At 36.1% G+C, this 18,524-nt stretch overlaps 1 protein-coding gene across 1 annotated transcript; it reads left to right on the top strand.

Annotated features, from left to right (window-relative positions):
• Positions 1–7,198: 7,198 nt before the first annotated feature.
• Positions 7,199–18,411, top strand: LOC121407357 (ATP-dependent RNA helicase DDX1-like). Its single transcript, XM_041598403.1, has 12 exons — positions 7,199–7,241; positions 7,977–8,066; positions 9,635–9,760; positions 10,492–10,551; positions 11,343–11,394; positions 11,819–11,965; positions 12,295–12,389; positions 14,728–14,800; positions 15,102–15,174; positions 16,491–16,533; positions 17,282–17,498; positions 17,916–18,411. The coding sequence occupies exons 2-12, from the start codon at positions 8,019–8,021 to the stop codon at positions 18,026–18,028; spliced, it is 1,047 nt and encodes a 348-aa protein (XP_041454337.1). The 5' UTR covers positions 7,199–7,241; positions 7,977–8,018; the 3' UTR covers positions 18,029–18,411.
• Positions 18,412–18,524: the final 113 nt, after the last annotated feature.

The raw sequence follows: 18,524 nt of genomic DNA, 5'->3' as shown, positions 1-18,524 counted from the left end.
GAATCAACATCGAAATCTTAACCTGAGGTTAAGTTTTTGAAATGTCATCATAACTTAGAAAAAATATGGACCTAGTTCATGAAACTTGGACATAAGGTTAATCAAGTATCACTGAACATCCTGCATGAGTTTCACGTCACATGACCAAGGTCAAAGGTCATTTAGGGTCAATGAACTTTGGCCGAATTGGGGATATCTGTTGAATTCCCATCATAACTTTGAAAGTTTATGGATCTGATTCATGAAACTTGGACATAATAGTAATCAAGCATCACTGAACATTTTGTGCAAGTTTCAGGTCACATGATCAAGGTCAAAGGTCATTTAGGGTCAATGAACTTTGGCCGAATTGGGGATATCTGTTGAATTCCCATCATAACTTTGAAAGTTTATGGATCTGATTCATGAAACTTGGACATAATAGTAATCAAGCATCACTGAACATTTTGTGCAAGTTTCAGGTCACATGATCAAGGTCAAAGGTCATTTAGGGTCAATGAACTTTGGCCGAATTGGGGATATCTGTTGAATTCCCATCATAACTTTGAAAGTTTATGGATCTGATTCATGAAACTTGGACATAATAGTAATCAAGCATCACTGAACATTTTGTGCAAGTTTCAGGTCTCATGATTAAGGTCAAAGGTCATTTAGGGTCAATGAACTTTGGCCGAATCGGGGGTATCTGTTGAATTACCATCATAACTTTGAAAGTTTATTGGTCTAGTTCATTAGACTTGGACATTAGAGTAATCAAGTATCACTGAACATCCTGTGCGTGTTTCAGGTCACATGTCCAAGGTCAAAGGTCAATGAACTTTAGCCGAATGGGGTGTATCTGTTGAATTACCATCATAACTTTGAAAGTTTATGGATCTGATTCATGAAACTTGTACATAAGAGTAATCAAGTATCACTGAACATCCTGTTCGAGTTTCAGGTCACATGATCAAGGTCAAAGGTCATGTAAGGTCAATGAACTTTGGCCATGTTGGGGTTTTTTGTTGAATAACCATCATATCTCTGTAAGTTTATTGGTCTAGTTCATAAAAAGAGGACATAAGAGTAACCATGTATCACTGAACATCTTGTGCGAGTTAGAGTAGTATGCAAAGTCAGCACTGCTGCTATATTGAACCGCGTGATGCAGGTGAGACGGCCAGAGGCATTCCACTTGTTTCCATTTTTATGATACAAGGACCAGTAGCCATTTACGCTTGCCGTTATACAAATATCAATTTTCTCGTACAACTATATCTTTTGTAGGAGCGAAATGTTGGAATGACATACCAAATGATATAAAAAATATGCCCACTTTATCGTCTTTCAAACGTAATTATAAAATGTACCTTTTCTCTCGATCACAAAACAATGCACTTAAATGATTTTTTTTTTTAACCAACTCAAAAATATCGAATTACTTGTTTGTTCGTTTGTCTGTTTTGTTTTGCTATTTCCTTTAAAATATTTTAATTCATACATATGTAACTCAATAATTTTACTGATATCCTTTCGGGGACTAGCCCGTGATAGGCCCTTGGCCTTTGCTAGTTCCATCATACTCTCAATTGTTATGTTCATGCTATTGTTTAAATTTTGAATACTCTCGTTTGTACTTGTTTTGTAAATTTTGATTGTATTTGATGTTTTTTATTGAGATTATGAAAATAAATGAACTGAACTGAACCTTTTCTTTTTTTCTTCCTTCCTTCCTCCCTCCCTTCCGTGCTTTCTTTTCTTTTTTCTTTCTTTTCTTTCCTTCTTTCTTTCCTTTCTTTCTTTCCTTCCTTCCTTCTTTCTTTCTTTCTTTCCTTCTTCGTTTCTGTCTTGCTTTCTTTTTGCCCTTCATTCCTTCTTTTTACCCTTCATTCCTTCTTTTTATTTGGGGGGGGCAACGAAAGGCTAGAAAAATAAACTTGCACCTTTTTTAATGTTTTCTTTATATTTTGGGACCAGTAGATTTTAGGTTCGGACCAGTAAAAATTTGAAAAACTGGGTATCTACTGGTCCAACATGAATAGGTTGGACCAGCAGAAAAAATGGGTTAGTGTGGAGCCCTGTTAATTAAGCATTAACTACCAAATGCTGATAAAAATGTGAAATGGCAAATAAATACAAGACGACAACTCAAAAAGTATTTGAGATATAAAACTTTGAAAACTTATTCATTCTACTATACCCCCAAATACCTGCCATGGTTTAGAAAATTTGGTCTCATGGGGAGTGGCTGGTATTGGTCCCCTCCCGGGCCATGATATGACCTATTAATAAACATGATCGTTAATAAAAATTGAGATTTTTGTTTTCATGACATGAACAAATCTCTATGAATTCTATATTTTTTAAGGAATTTTTATTAGCAATTAAGATATTGTGAGAAATTATGAGTCAGAGGAAAGGGAGAGTTAAGTAGGGGCTCCAAATTAGAAACTTGGGGTCATTAATTTTTTTTTCTAATTCCCACATAAGATGTTACCATTTTATCCTACTTATCATATGCAATTTTATGAATCATCAAATCAGAGATCTTCTATCAGAGAAATTTAATAGTTTTGACATTATGACACCTTTTTTCCTTATAGGTACAAGATTTTTCAGTTGGTTTTACTTAACACACAATGGAGGGAGTTCAAAATGCATGACTATGTATTCTGGGTTTTTTATGTATTGAATGACTTTTAGAGACATTCCACCTATTTTATTGGTGCCATATCTTGATGGCCAACTCAATGCAAACAACTTGAGTATTTTAAATAAGCTAGGTGTTCTAACAAGTTTGACCATTGCTGCATCTACTTGTGGTTCTCTTTCTCAAACCCTCGTACTTTTAATACCGGTATCTTTTCTTTCATTCCCCTTCCCTTCTTTAACCCTCAATCTTTTGTCTCATCTCCTCTCACTTTCCCTCTTGTATTTTTCTTACCCTCTTTCTTTCCCCTCTGTCTATTTTTGTTCTTTTTCTACTTTACCTCATTAACTATTCATAGTGAATGTTTTGCAAAATTACTCAAATAACTAAAGGAACTACATTATAATGAGAACAAATGTAGAGAAATTGTCTACTATTCATTTTTATGTTGAAACAAAGTAATAAGCATAATGGTATTAGCATTTACTGTATACATCCTTGACTCTTAGAAATAGAAGTCAAAGTTCATTAATATCATTTTTATTATTTTACAAGTTATACAGCTCAAAACATCAGCCAAGGACTGTTCCTCTTCAAGCATATATTAAAAAAGATACAAAAAATTGAATGAAAGACAAATCAAACAATTTCAACAACGAAAGAAATATAATTCATTCATTGTTCAAAATGTTTTGTTCTGATGGGTTTGCATAGCACTGTCAATGTGTATCATATTAAAGAAGACCAAAACCCAAGAATAGAAGCTCTCTTATTGGAAAGAGTAAAATGAGAGGAACAATTTTTAAAAAGTTTCATCAAAATCAGTTATGAAATAAGCCAAGATTTGGACGTTTAAAGATCTTGTTGTACTTCTATGGGGATCCTCAAATTGGCAAATATGCTTCAAAATGGCTGATTTTTGGAAACTCTCCATTTGTTTTGTACAGAAATTTTCAGATTTTCCCCTTTATTTTACATATTTCACATTATCTCCTGACCTTGACATATGTGGTGTGAATTATATTTTCCCATGACATATTTAGTGCTCAGAAGGAGGCAAGATGCAATTTGAAAGATAATGAGGAAAATCTGAAAAAAATTCTCCCAGTGCACCAAAATATAGGTGTCATCAGTGGCGTAACTACGGGGGGGCATGGGGGGGCACGTGCCCCCCCAATCGGCTGGCCAAAAAAAAAAAAAAACGGGGAAAAGGAGAAAAAGAGGGAAAAGGAAGAGAAACGTAGTGGGGGAAGAAGAAATTATTGTTCATTAAAATGTTATATTATATTGTGTTATGTTATATTACGTAAGAAGCATTTTTTCATAACGTTATGAAACATTATTTGCTTAGGGCCTATGTCTTTATTGTTCCTGGTGCTCGCATAGACTGTTTAACGGGATATATGATCCTGTTGTACTAAAACCTCCCGTTTTCAAATCAATATACACCAAATATATTTCCTCGCAATTCGAGTTGTTTTATGTAGTGACATTTGCTTCTTTTCATGACTACATAGAGTGATCGCCCTATTTTAAGGTCTTAACATAAAACATTTCCTGTCCGTGCTTATGCTCGCATTATATTAGTGGATTGGTGAGATGTCTGCTCCTCATGAATTCCTAAAATCTGTCCTTAAAATGTCAATTTTTCTGATCTGAATATCAAAATTTTTCAGCTCGCGCTTCGCGCTCGCATTATTTGGTTAGTGAAATACGTAAGGTCTTAGTGAATTCCTACAAAACAAGCCTTAGAATGCCCCTCTTCAGGTGTGAATTAAAAAAAAATTCAGCTCGCGCTTCGCGCTCGCAGTATTTGATTAGTGAGATGCGTATGATAATCACGATACAATGACTACAAAAAGTGCTTCATGTGTTAAGATGTAATTCTAAGAAAATAAGCAAAGGATGGCACTAGCATTAGATGACTATGCTGAGATATTTATACTCTAAATGGATTCCTAAAATATAGTCCTTAAAATTTCCCTGTTTGGGTCAATAAATACAAAAATTTCAGCTCGCGCTTCGCGCTCGCAGTATTTGATTAGTGAGATGCGTATGATAATCACGATACAATGACTACAAAAAGTGCTTCATGTGTTAAGATGTAATTCTAAGAAAATCAGCAAAGGATGTCACTAGCATTAGATGACTATGCTGAGATATTTATACTCTAAATGGATTCCTAAAATATAGTCCTTAAAATTTCCCTGTTTGGGTCAATAAATACAAAAATTTCAGCTCGCGCTTCGCGCTCGCATTGTTTGTTTAGCGAGACAGATCATGATTACAAAAATTTGCTTATAATGTCCTTTTTTAGGTCTGAATATCAAAAATTTTCAGCTCGCGCTTCGCGCTCGCATTATCTAGTCAGTGAGATACATATCTGTTTAATGGCACTAACTGTCCTTTAAATATCTCTATTAGGTCAGTATACCTGGCAACTGAACTCGCTTCGCGCGCTTCCTAAGTGACTCGAAATTTTTGCTGGTGCCCCCCCAATGCCGTGACCCACGGTACGCCACTGGGTGTCATCATGTACATTGTTATCTGTGCGATGCATAGATTATGGTCCTCAGAACAATTAGCAATATCCTACTATTCCGCAGTTGCCATTGCACTTCAGCAAACACCAATAGTATGATTAAGAGCTGTTCATGTTTTGAAGATGCTTGTATTTCCCAGATAGTCATGATTTCTTCCTCTTCACATGTAGAGATGTTGCATTTGTTGGTGGAATGGCAGATGATGTAAACAATTGTATTCCTGTTACATCTAAAATGTTTTTCAATCATTATTCAGAATGAGTTAATAAAAAATTATTCTGACTGCAGATCTTCTGTCTCTTTTGGGACAAGGATACCACTGGTCATATCAATATTACATTGGCAATGTGTGGATGTACTTGTACTTTCCCATGATAAAGATTGACCCTGTTGTTCCTGTCCAAGAGCTTGTCCATTAGTATGCTCATCCATTGTCTCCTCTGAATTCTCATCTGAAGGAGAGATGTGCAGTGACTCGGTTTCTTCCTTAAAATTTGGTTGATTGCTCGCAGTAATGACTAGAGGATCGTCTGGATAATCGCTGTCATTGATTGAAAGATGAGGACTCAAAGACATGGGATCATTGCTTCGAGAACCAACTGGACATCTTGAGACCATGTTTAGTAGACTACGCACTAAACTTGTAACATTTAAGATTTTAGCTGTTGAGAAAAATAGCAGAATAAAGATCATAATGTCCATTTTAGATGAAATATCCTGTTTTTTGTTATGAGTTCCAATCTTTTTGTTCACATTTCCCAGTTCTTCAAGCACCTTCTCCATTTGATCATCAGAGTGCACAGTTCTCTGATTGGCTTTCTTTGTATATTTTGCTAATTCTGATAATTTTTGTTGCATATTAGAGTTCACTGTCTTTAGCTGTGCTATTTCCAAAGCCAAAATATCAATCTTTTCCCCCATGTTTTCCAAACGATCCTCTTCACATGTGGCATTTAATTGCTGTACTGCCTTGCCAGGCATGAAAGATTCAGTTGGAGGGGGGCATTTCTCAACTACAAACCATGTAAAGAAATCTGACCGGAATATCTGCCCTTCAATGTCTAATTCCAATTGACATTCAAATTCATCTCTGTATTCAACTTCCTTGTTCTGAATCTCGTACACCATCGTATCACCATAAAAAATTATTCTTATCCTCCATCTTTGAAGATCTTCCTTTCCGTTGTGATGCTCTCCTGCTACAAGTGATCCATGTGAAAATTCCTGATCCAAAACCAGAACCTTGATCTGTGCAAGAGACAAGTTTGTCATGATGTCTTGAGGGAGTTTCACAGTGATGTTTACAGATGCTCCTTGTCCATAACAAACATCCTGAGTCTCAGGGTTTCTGAGAAAACAAGGCACTGGGTTTTCTTGTGGGCCATCTTGGCATGCTGTCATCAGTGCCATACTCCCATCTAAAAACATCATGGATATAAATCCAACATTAAGTACAAATGCGAATTTAGAGAGGGTCATGATTTTCTGGTCTTTCTTGCAGCATTGAATGAGAAGAAACTGAAATAGTTACTTGAATTCTTCTCTCTAAATCTGTCTTACCCAGAAGATGTCTGTTGTAGCATCTTTTTCCTGCTGTTACAAATAGTTGCTCACATTGCTTCATGTGTTTGGGACAAATGTAAATCATTCCTCCAAATCTTGCACTAACTTCTCCTTCTCCTTTGCTGCCTCGCCGCTGTTTAAGCCTTTTATTCTTTTATTGTGCGTTTCACTGAGTAGAACCAGACCAAAATAGAAAAAAGGTAATAACATCTACACTTCAATCTGCAGCCTAATATACTTCGGTGCTTCCCAACTGTGATTGCGCAATGCCAAGGGTATTTTAATATTTAATTTACTTATGATTCCAAAGGTAGTGAAGACCTTGACATAGTAGTTTGATTCCAAAGGTTGTATATATAGATACATGCAGATGTCAGATTGATTAGATTAGATTATTATATCACATAAATTCTATCATGTTTGACTGATATCAATGTTTTTATGCTTATCATTAATTCGCATTTCTCAATTAATTGCAGGTGAGGTTCTTCATTTTGGATGAAGCAGTAAGTATCTTTTGTTCTTTCAAACTTTTGATGAAAATTTAAGATATTTTTAAAGTTGTTTCATATCCCTTGGAAAGCACCAAGTAACATTGAACGAATAAAAACCTACAACAAAGATGCATAGAGAGATGTCAGACATAGCAAAATATGTCATGATATTTACACAGTATGATATAGCTTCCGGATATGCATTTTGATTTTCAAATTTCAAACCAGTTGATTTGGAGCAAACTTTATATAATATTAGAGCATTTTAGACTACTGGTATAGTTAGATTGGTGACACGACATTTGCTCTGGCAACAATTGCTCCGGGCTTTATTTTGTCTGAGATATATGGTTAGGGTTGCAATAGGGTTTTATGGTAGGATTCGGGTTAGGTTTAAGATAGGGTACAGTGTTAAATCCAGGGTTGAAGTTGGTCATTCCATTAGCATGTGGAATTTAGAGTGGAGCATTTGTCGGCAGAGCGAACGGCATGGAACAGTTTGTATATATCTACATGTATCTCTTGCACTGGGACTGAAGTAGATTAATATAATATACAAACCTGATTAATTTTGAGATAGGAAAAATAGTTATAAAGCATATTTTCAGATCAATATAAAATTAGAGTCCTCTTTTATGAACAAGTTGAATTTCTTCGTGAATATTTTATAAATAATTGAAAGGTTTACATTGTTACAGATTGAACTTTATTTTTATTCTTTTTTTTTCTTTATTCTTGTCTTGCTAGGATGGTCTTTTGTCAGCTGGCTATGGAAATCAGATCACAAGAATGTGGGAGCAGATTCCTAAGATCACAAATGATGGAAAAAGACTTCAGGTATACTTCTTATTCAGGTCTTCATATTTTAGTCTCACCTGCATAGCAGAGTGAGACTATAGGCACCGCTTTTCCGACGGTGGCGGCGTCAACATCAAATCTTAACCTGAGGTTAAGTTTTTGAAATGACATCATAACTTAGAAAGTATATGGACCTAGTTCATAAAACTTGGCCATAAGGTTAATCAAGTATTACTGAACATCCTATTAGAGTTTCATGTCACATGACCAAGGTCAAAGGTCATTTAGGGTCAATGAACTTAGACCATGTTGGGGAATCAACATCAAAATCTTAACCTGAGGTTAAGTTTTTGAAATGTCATCATAACTTAGAAAATATATGGACCTAGTTCATTAAACTTGGACATAAGGTCAATCATGTATCACCAAACATCCTGCGTGAGTTTCATGTCACATGACCAAGGTCAAAGGTCATTTAGGGTCAATGAACTTTGGCCGATTTTGGGGTATCTGTTGAATTACAATCAAAACTTTAAAAGTTTTTGGATCTGATTCATGAAACTTGGACATAATAGTAATCAAGTATCACTGAACTTCCTGTGCAAGTTTCAGGTCACATGATCAAGGTCAAAGGCCACTTAGGGTCAATGAAAGTATGTTGGTCTAGTTCATAAATCTTGGACATAAGAGTAATCAAGTATCACTGAACATCCTGTGCGCATTTTAGGTCACATGACCAAGGTCAAAGGTCAATGAACTTTGGCCATAATGGGGGTATCTGTTGAATTACCATCATAACTTTGCAAGTTTATTGATCTGACTTTTGAAACTTGGACATAAGAGTAATCAAGTATCATTGAATATCCTGTGCAAGTTTCAGGTCACATGATCAAGGTCATGTGAGGTCAGTGAATTTTGGCCACATTTGGGGTATTTGTTGAATTACCATCCTATCTCTGTAAATGTATTGGTCTAGTTCATAAAACGTGGAAATAAGAGTAACCAAGTGTCACTGAACATCTTGTGCGAGTTATAGTAGTTTTCAAAGTCAGCAATGCTGCTATGTTGAATCGCGTGATGCAGGTAAGACGGCCAGAGGCATTCCACTTGTTAATATAAGTGTGGGTTTTCTCTTTCTTTCTATTTTCTTTCGTTCCTTCGTTCGTTCATTTTTTCTTTCTTTCATTCTTTCAATGAATATGTGTTTATCATTTGTGTGTACATTTTGTATGTTAATTTAATAGATTTCAGTCCTTTCTCTCTTTCATTCCTTCGAAAAGAAAATATGCTTTCAACAAAGTCAACCTATTGACTTGTGAACTCTACTTCCTTTGGGCTTTTTACAGGCACCACCTAGTTCCAGGTGGCATTAGGTTAAGTAATCCCTTTGATAAGCATATAAGCCGCATTAAGCTGCGTGTCTCACCAGGAATCTTGCTCAGCGTCTTTTCCACAATAATTTTCCATTGCTACAAAGATGAAATAGTCAAGGCTCAGCAAAGACACCATGATATCATGCATGGACATAGCAAGGCTGCTAAAATAGGATGAACTTTTATAAAGCTACCCAAAAGAATTATTGAAAGTTGTTTTACTCTTTCTTTCAGATGGTAGTGTGCTCTGCTACTCTTCACTCCTTTGATGTGAAGAAACTTGCTGAGAAGGTGATGCACTTCCCAATCTGGATTGATCTTAAAGGACAGGATAGTGTCCCAGAGACAGTTCATCATGTGGTGAGTGTCCGTTGTAGATATAGTAAATGTCCTTTCCCACCTGGATTGATTCGAAGGGACAGGATAGCGTCCCAGAGACCGTTCATCATGTGTGTCTTTTATAGGTACAGTAAGTGTCCTTTCCGACCTGGATTGATTCGAAGGGACAGGATAGCGTTTCAGAGACAGTCCATGTGATGAGTGTCCGTTGTAGGTGTAGTAAATGTACTTCCCAATCAGGATTGATCTTCAGGGACAGGATAGGGTCCTAGAGACAGTTCATCATGAGTGTCTTTTTGTTTTGTAGGTATAGTAAATCCACTTTTTAATCTGGATTGATCTCAGGGGGCAGAATAGTGTCCCAAAGACAGTTCATCATGGCATGAGTGTCTGTTGTAGGTGTAGTAAATGCACTTTCCAATATGGATTTTTTTTCACTGATTTTATATTAGTTTTATCTGAGAAAAATATTAATGTTAATGATATAAATTTGAGTGATACCCAGTATTTTCTCTTGTCTATGTTTCATACTTGACCTGAAGGGTGTGTTCATGAAGAGCACTTCTCTGTTAAGGCCATGTTTCCAGTCTACCGTGATTAGTCTTTATCTCTTCAAAATGATAAATATATTTCATACATTAGTCATCAGTCATCGTGAATGTTGTGGTCTCTCCAGCAAAGAATGAGCAGGATTGTTTGTTGTATGATATGTTATACTATACAAATTAGATTTTTATCTTTTTTTTTTGCAGGTTTGTAAAGTTGACCCAAGGGAGGATACAACATGGCAGAGGAAAAGTGATAAAGTCAAAGTAAATCTAAAACAGATATCTATTGATTACCTGTGACGTTTATAGTTAAACAATTTATAATGATAGTAGTAAAAGAGAATTCATCCTTGATATTCAAAGTCAATTTGAGAAACATAAATTGAAGTAATGTGTATACAGGAAACAAGTTATTGATGTTTTTAGCAAAATGTGTGGGGGTTTGTGTATCATAATCATATGATATGGCTGCTATGCTTCAAGCATATATTTGCTTACATAGTTTGCCTCTGCATTTTACTCATTATATATATTATTTATATATTGTATTCATGTCTTTCTCCAGTCACTACATATAAGATTGTCACTTGGTTATGTACTTTATGCTTTATTATGATTATGTCTCAAGCTTTGTAAATTTGTTTTGTAAATTATTCCAATAAATGCTATAAATCCTGCAAAAAAAATACTTGCCAAGCTTTAAGACCAAAATTTCAGGATACAGTTTCCTATATAGTATTCTAATGTATTAATACAAATTTTAAGAGAAGTTTTGGAAGGGCTTTTATTCAGAAATATGATAATGTTACTTATGTTACTAAATTTGATATGTGCTCAAATCTTTATCTAAAAATTCAGTGAAAAGTGATGGAACATTCACTACAAGATTGGCATATGAGAATAAGATTCCAATATAATTCTCATAAATAAATCATTTTTAATGAGGCTTCCATTATGAAGAATATTAATACAAGCCATGAGCTTTCAATCAAGATTATACCAGATTTGGCTATGATATGAAATTATTATTTTTGTGAACTATTTTTGACCCACAGACCGATGGTGTCCATTACGAAGACCCGATTAGATGGGGCAGTCATGACAGGGGTAAGCTCTTTTTATTGCTCCTTGTATAAACTCATTCTCCAGAATGCATGAAAACCATGTGGGGCTATTAACATTTTAATCCTCATTTGATCAGTTTCTCTTCTTCAAAGTGGCAACTGTATTTGGGTCTTGAATTATTGATACTACATTTTTTTCTCTCTTTTTTGGTCATTTAATGTAAGTAAACGTGAGAAGTTTGAAACTCAAATTGCTTGGAATGACAATGATTTTTAAACATATCATTTGGATTGCCATTTTAAGGGTTCTAATGAATGTTTTGATTTCAGTATTTTACATCCAATTAAAGGTACTGATGCAATGTTTGAAATTTTGATGTATTCTTTGTCATGCTAGGCCATGAATTCATATAATTCTGTCTTTTGTAGGACCTACTGTTATTTTTAATTTTCTTCCTTTTGTTCAGAGACTCTGTCTGAAGGAGTAAAAATCCTGAAGATCGACTATCTTGTGAAGGCCATTGCCGAACATCGTATGGACCAAGCTATTTTATTCTGCCGTACCAAGATAGATTGTGATAATTGTGAAAAATACCTGGCAACCCTAGGAGGGGGTAAGTACTTAGTAGTGCACATTACACAATTAGGTTATGTACAAAGTTTATAGCATTAGACCTTTTATTGCTGTACAGACATGTCTGTGGAACAATAGTTCTTTAAAATTCTCATGGCAGATTTGGGATGATTTTGAAGAAAACGGTTGCCCAAAATAAGAAGGATATTTATACAAGTATTCTTTTTGAGGATCTATAGGGGCAATTTGAGCTACAATGGGTGCAGAATTACCAGTTGCCTTGTGTTATTTCACATTCTGGTGCTTTAACTGTGGGGAGGCAAATATGACCAAAAAAAACATAAACTATAATTGCTCTTTTTATTTCAGGTCCTCGTGCCCTACCCAACCATCAGTACTCATGTGTGTGTCTCCATGGTGATAGAAGGCCACCGGAACGAAGAGAAAATCTCCAAAAATTCAAGGTTGGTTGAAGAATATGAAGAACTCTTAATTTACTTTTTGATAATGATGTTATTTTTATATTGTAGCAATTTATACATGTACATAAGAAGCAGTATGACAAAGAATTGTAAATTTGTGGAAATAAAATTTGGTTTCTGTAACATGAAATATCCTTAAAGCCCATGTAAAGCTTCCAATATTTTAAATATCATCTAACATTACAATCTTACAAGAATGTAACTTTGAATCTTTTTCTGTGCATTGATTCTGTGTGAAAAATTGAATTTTACCTTTGAGGATAAAGAGTGCCCTTTCATGATAACATTTTGGGGGGATGTTGTTTACAAAGGCCCTTTAAACATATTTTTATTAAATTAAGGATGAATGATTTTTGTCTCGCCCACCAGAGGTGAAGGCGAGACTTAGGGATCCAAATGTCGTCCGTCCGTCACAAATCTAATGACACATAACTCCACAACCGTAAGTCGCTTTTCAACCAAACTTGGATGGTAGATGGACTTGGGGGACCTGCATGTTATGCTGCAGTTGGAGGTCACATGGTAAGGTCAAAGGTCATTTTCAGGTCAACGTTAAAGTTTACATGCAAGACTCTCTTATGACACCTAACTCCGCAACCGTAGGTCGCTTTTCAACCAAACTTGGATGGTAGATGGACTTTGGGGACCTGCATAATATGCTGCAGTCGGAGGTCACATCGTAAGGTCAAAGGTCATTTTCAGGTCAACGTTAAAGTTTACATGCAAGACTCTCTTATGACACCTAACTCCGCAACCGTAAGTCGCTTTTCAACCAAACTTGGATGGTAGATGGACTTGGGGGACCTGCATGTTAGGCTGCAGTCGGAGGTCAAAGGTCATTTTCAGGTCAACGTTAAAGTTTACATGCAAGACTCTCTTATGACACCTAACTCTGCAACCGTAAGTCACTTTTCAACCAAACTTGGATGGTGGATGGACTTGGGGGACCTGCATGTTATGCTGCAGTCGGAGGTCACACAATAAGGTCAAAGGTCATTTTCAGGTCAACCTTACCTAACTCCGCAACCGTAAGGTGCTTTTCAACCAAACTTGGATGGTAGATGGACTTGGGGGACCTGCATGTTATGCTGTAGTCGGAGGTCACACGATAAGGTCAAAGTTCATTTTCATGTCAACCTTACCTAACTCCGCAACCGTAAGGTGCTTTTCAACCAAACTTGGATGGTAGATTGACTTGGGGGACCTGCATGTTATGCTGCAGTCGGAGGTCACATGATAAGGTCAAAGGTCATTTTCAGGTCAACATTAAAATTTACGTGCAAGGCTCTTAACATTACGAAAATTTCCCGTTTGATTCTCGACCGCACTTCGGACTGCAATCTGCGGTCGTATACCCCATTTTTCGTTTGGAAAATCTCAAACAACATTTCCAACCCCGATAAACCCATCTTGGCCAGGTAATCCCCTTGTCTCAATTTCACCACCACGGGCCAGCTAAACGAGCGTTGAGCCAAGGACGAAATGATAAACAACAGCTGTGCTATTACGTAAGACTTGTCTGCCTGTAGAAGGATCTTCGGAATGAAATTATTGTATTCGATATTAATCACGTTTTCAAAGGCATATTACATTCAGACATCCAATACTAGTCCATTTTCAATTTCGAACGAAGAAAATAGACCTGGAAATAAGGAAAGTAAGGGGAATAAAAATTACGGTATGCTTAGCATGCAAGGACCGCGATGCATCCCATATAGTTTCTGTCCGTCCAGCAAGAAAATATGGGATGCATGCCATTCACTCACGCAATGATACAGTCTTAACGAAAGAAAGAAAGGAAGGAGGAGAGAGAGAGAAAGAAAGAAAGAAAGAAAGGAAGGAAGGAAGGAAGAAAGAAAGAAAGAAAGAAAGAAAGGAAGGAAGGAAGGAAGGAAGAAAAAGTTTCTATCAACGCGTGTATACATGGAACTCCATGCACTCACCAGAACTACACACAATGCAATCCATCGTGTGTGGCCCCCTGCTGTGACCGTTGATGCTGGGGTGTATTATCTTCGGACCGAGGTCAAGAAACAGGTGTTTCTATACTTAAATTTCATGCTTGAGGGCAATAGGGTTTGTAGTACTGGGAGAAGAGATTTGATAATAAGGGAAACTGGGGTATACTGCTCTTCAAAGCAAGATTTTCGTCATGAGGCAAGTGTTATTCGATCCCAGTCATATTACAATGAAGTTTCGATACAATTCTGTTGCATGCCCTCGCGAATCACGATATTTCTGGTTATTTTCATACGAGGGCAAGACACAAAATCGCTTTTGCCTTGTTATCCATCATTTCTTATCTTTCCTGTATGTGTAGGACAAGAAAGCTAGATTCCTGATTTGTACTGATGTAGCTGCTCGTGGTATTGATGTTAAAGGAATCCCATTTGGTGAGTTCTTGTGAATACTGACAATTATTAGTGTTGCGCCACCTGTGTATGAACATTGTTTTTAGTGGGAAGAGTTACATTTAACAGGTCCTTGGGTAACTATACTTTATTCAGAAAATGAAGAACATAGTGAATGATTGAATGTGTGAGCGTATGAATGGAAGACTGGATGGACAGACGGACGGGGGGGGGGGCTGATACACTGACAGGAGGATGGATTGATACAAATATAACATATTGGTTGACGAATTTAGTGGATTGATAAAAATAAAAAAATAATTTTCATTTTTTTTTCTCATAGTTGTCAATGTAACATTACCTGATGAGAAGCAAAACTATGTCCATCGTATCGGACGTGTTGGCAGAGCTGAGAGGTTTGTCATAACTGTATATTTCTAATTTTATTTAGAATTTTTCTCCAACAAGATTTCTTTTTTCAGTCATTGGTCTGTCTTTGATAGCTATTTTTTCAACATTTATGATATATATATAATTGTAATCCAGGATGCACCTTCACAAACCACAATCAAATTCTTTCATAGCATATTCTTGGCAATAGAAAATAGCCTTATTTTTGAAAGAGCCAATTTTCATCAATTTCCCCACTTTTCATCAAATCTTAGTACCACCTCCTATTTATAATGTTGATCTTTAATCTAATAACCAATCAATCTTGATGTGCTTCTTTTGTCTGGTGAAAAGGAACACCTACTGGTGTTTTTAGATATGTTGATTATTGTATCCTAAGATTTGTCTTTTTTTCTTCTCTATAGAATTTTATTGCCCTGCATTTTCTCATTTAAATGGAAGTGTCCTGGGTGTATATTGTATTCCTTTAATGTGCAGATTTGCAAATAAAGTGGTATATAACTACTTGGCATGTATATATTGGCTTTGAAAGCATTACCATTATCTTCAGCATATTTTGTTACTTGGCATGTACATATACATAATGAATTGAAAATTGGACTGCATGACAGGCATTATACTTTCGCTACACTCACACCAACAAAATCGACCCCAGACCGGTCAAAGTAAGCATTTTGAATGGCATATGATTGGTCAGTAAGGAATAAATTTCATTTGTTTGGCTGTAGCAGTTAAAGAGAAATGCCAGTAGTTGCAGTAAACACTGATTTCATGAGAAAGTCTGTATAACCAGGCTTAATTGTCAGTATATCATCGAGGATCTAGATCTGGTACAGTTACATACTAGTAAACTGAACTGTGAAATCTTGAAATCTACGCTGAAAAACGTTCACACTGAAGATCACCAACACAGATAGGCACACGTGGGACAGTGTATAATTATTGCTGGAATAAAGACCCGACGGAAGTGACCGAATCCGCGCTTATTTTGCTTATTTCTCAGCAATTACACAATTTCTTCCAGAATCCTTTGGCACATATTTGTTATTCATACAAACAGACACTTGGGTGGTCATTATATTAGATTCTGTATAAAGTCATTTTGAAATCGTTACCAAAACTGCAATTTATCTTTAAGTGCAAATCAGAGTCTGTGGATCAGTTAATGGCCAATTTCATGATTAGTAGTAAAGTCCTACTGGGTTCTATGACATAAAGCTTAGCAATCAAATCAGCATCCTGATCAATTACTAAGCTTAATGTTATAGGGTCCTGGTTTTGCATTCAGTCTTATCTGTTTTTGTATTTTCCCTTTTTTTAGGATGGGTCTAGCTATTTCACTCGTTTCTACAATCCCTGAAAAGGTTGGTATAATTTCATTACATTTCTGTGATCTTGTGTGAATTTGATCTGTATGTTCAATTTGCAACAATTTGATTTAGGTTTGTTAATATAGAATATATAAGGTACATTTGTTAAATTATAGAGGCTAATATGCATTGTCTGCATGAAATATGCATGAATTAAATGTGTGTTTTTATAGAATCATAATTGTACACAGGTGTCATTAGGTTGGCCAGATATGTGAAATTAATTTGCACTTGTATGTGAGGAACACAAGAGAAGAATGATTGTTTGTATCTCACGCCACAGGTAACTCTGACTTAGTAGAACTTCCGTCAAAGCAATTTTTTAGACCAGATTAATCAAAAGATGTGTTATGCACCTCTTCTAAATAAAACAGATTTTTCTGTGATCCCAAAAGATTCTTCTCATAACATAGGCAGAGTTACTTGAATATCGATACTTTTATGATGATGGAATGAAAAAAAATGAAATTCATCTATCCCTATAATAAATTACCCCTTACCCTGTTGTGAATGAAAGTTGCTACAACACATTTCAAAGACCCAACTAAAATTCCCTTGATGTAGGGTATGGTAATACTCATGTCCCAGTCATGGTAAGAGTTGCTACAACATCGCATTGAAGGACCAAGGTGGTTGTTGCATCTGGTACAACGAGATGCAGTATCTAGATAGAGTGTTCCTGTCCCAATTGTAAGAGTAGCTGCCACAGAAACCTCAGTAAAATTTTATCTCGATGATACAGGTATGGTACCACTCCTGTCCCAGTCGTGGTAAGAGTTGCCGCAACACTGCCTTGAAGGACCAAGGTGGTTGTTGCATCTGGTACAACGAGATGCAGTATCTAGCTGACATTGAAGAGCATCTAGGGGTAACCATTGATCAGACGGATCCCTCCATGAAAGTAAAAGCTGATGAGTTTGATGGCAAGGTGACCTATGGACAGAAGAGAAAACATCTCGGTTGGTATTTAAACCCTTTTGAAAGGGGCTAATTTAGGTCAGGTTTTTAACGGTTGGGGGGGTCTCAGGTGCTGATGAATGAGTGTGTTGTAAAATTTTTGAAAATAGTAATTAATGATGCAAATAATTGCAACAAAAGCATGTTTTGGCCTATTATGCACAATAGCTAGTAGATTGGTGATGTGCAAAATATGGATTTCTCAAGTTTCAGGTTTATGTGTTGTCCTATGGTATTTTTATTGAAAATACTTATTCTCTCACCAAAATATCAATTTTCAGCTTGTAAAATACTGAAATGTTCTTGTTCAGGTTGACAGCTCTGATTAAAGTCCCTTTTAATTTGAAAGCGTGGCTGGAATGAGAACCACTAGATCATGAAAAAAAATCAATTTTTTTTCTATATTTTTTTGTTTACAGGGAGTGGCTACAAGGGTCATGCAGACGACCTGGCGCCGGCAGTATCTGAGTTACACAACCTAGAGAAGAGAGCTCAGTCATCCTTCTTACAGTTTTCTGGCATCGCTTCATGAAAAGATAAAGCGAGGAGGGTGTTCCATAATCTTTTCCTAAAGTTAAATATGACTCTGCGTATGGCTTATATCAATGTTAACCAACAAATGTTAGCCCGACAATTAAAGAAATTATGACTGTATTTCTATTAATCTCACTGAAATTATGGAAATTGTTATGCTCCCCCCCCCAAAAAAAAAAATTGTTTTAAAACTTTAAAGGATAGTTTGAATCAGCATATTTCAGTTTATAATTCAACCTATATGTATTGCAACCATGCATGCATTTTGCAGGTTGGGTTGTATTTACAGATGAAATTGATCTAAGAAATCTTTGGCTTTGCATATTCCATTTGTCCATTTAATTGCCATTTGTAACTTGACAAAATGCTTGATGTAACAAACTTCTGCAAAAAAAAAGGCTGTTTCCCCAAAGCTGTATGTAAAGGACCTGATGACTTCACATTTGCATTCGCATTTTTAATAGCTGCAGTAAGTTTCACCTCTTTGCATTACA

This window comes from Lytechinus variegatus, chromosome 2 (genome assembly GCF_018143015.1).
Source record: "Lytechinus variegatus isolate NC3 chromosome 2, Lvar_3.0, whole genome shotgun sequence".
Taxonomy (NCBI): domain Eukaryota; kingdom Metazoa; phylum Echinodermata; class Echinoidea; order Temnopleuroida; family Toxopneustidae; genus Lytechinus; species Lytechinus variegatus.
This window is presented reverse-complemented; position numbering and strand designations above follow the sequence as displayed.

Bases quoted from the DNA above. Each gene is read 5' to 3' on its own strand.
- LOC121407357 (XM_041598403.1), top strand. From the start codon at position 8,019: ATGTGGGAGCAGATTCCTAAGATCACAAATGATGGAAAAAGACTTCAG. The intron at 11,395-11,818 runs GTAAGCTCTTTT...CCTTTTGTTCAG, and splicing joins ATGGGGCAGTCATGACAGGG to AGACTCTGTCTGAAGGAGTA. The intron at 11,966-12,294 runs GTAAGTACTTAG...TTTTTATTTCAG, and splicing joins CCTGGCAACCCTAGGAGGGG to GTCCTCGTGCCCTACCCAAC.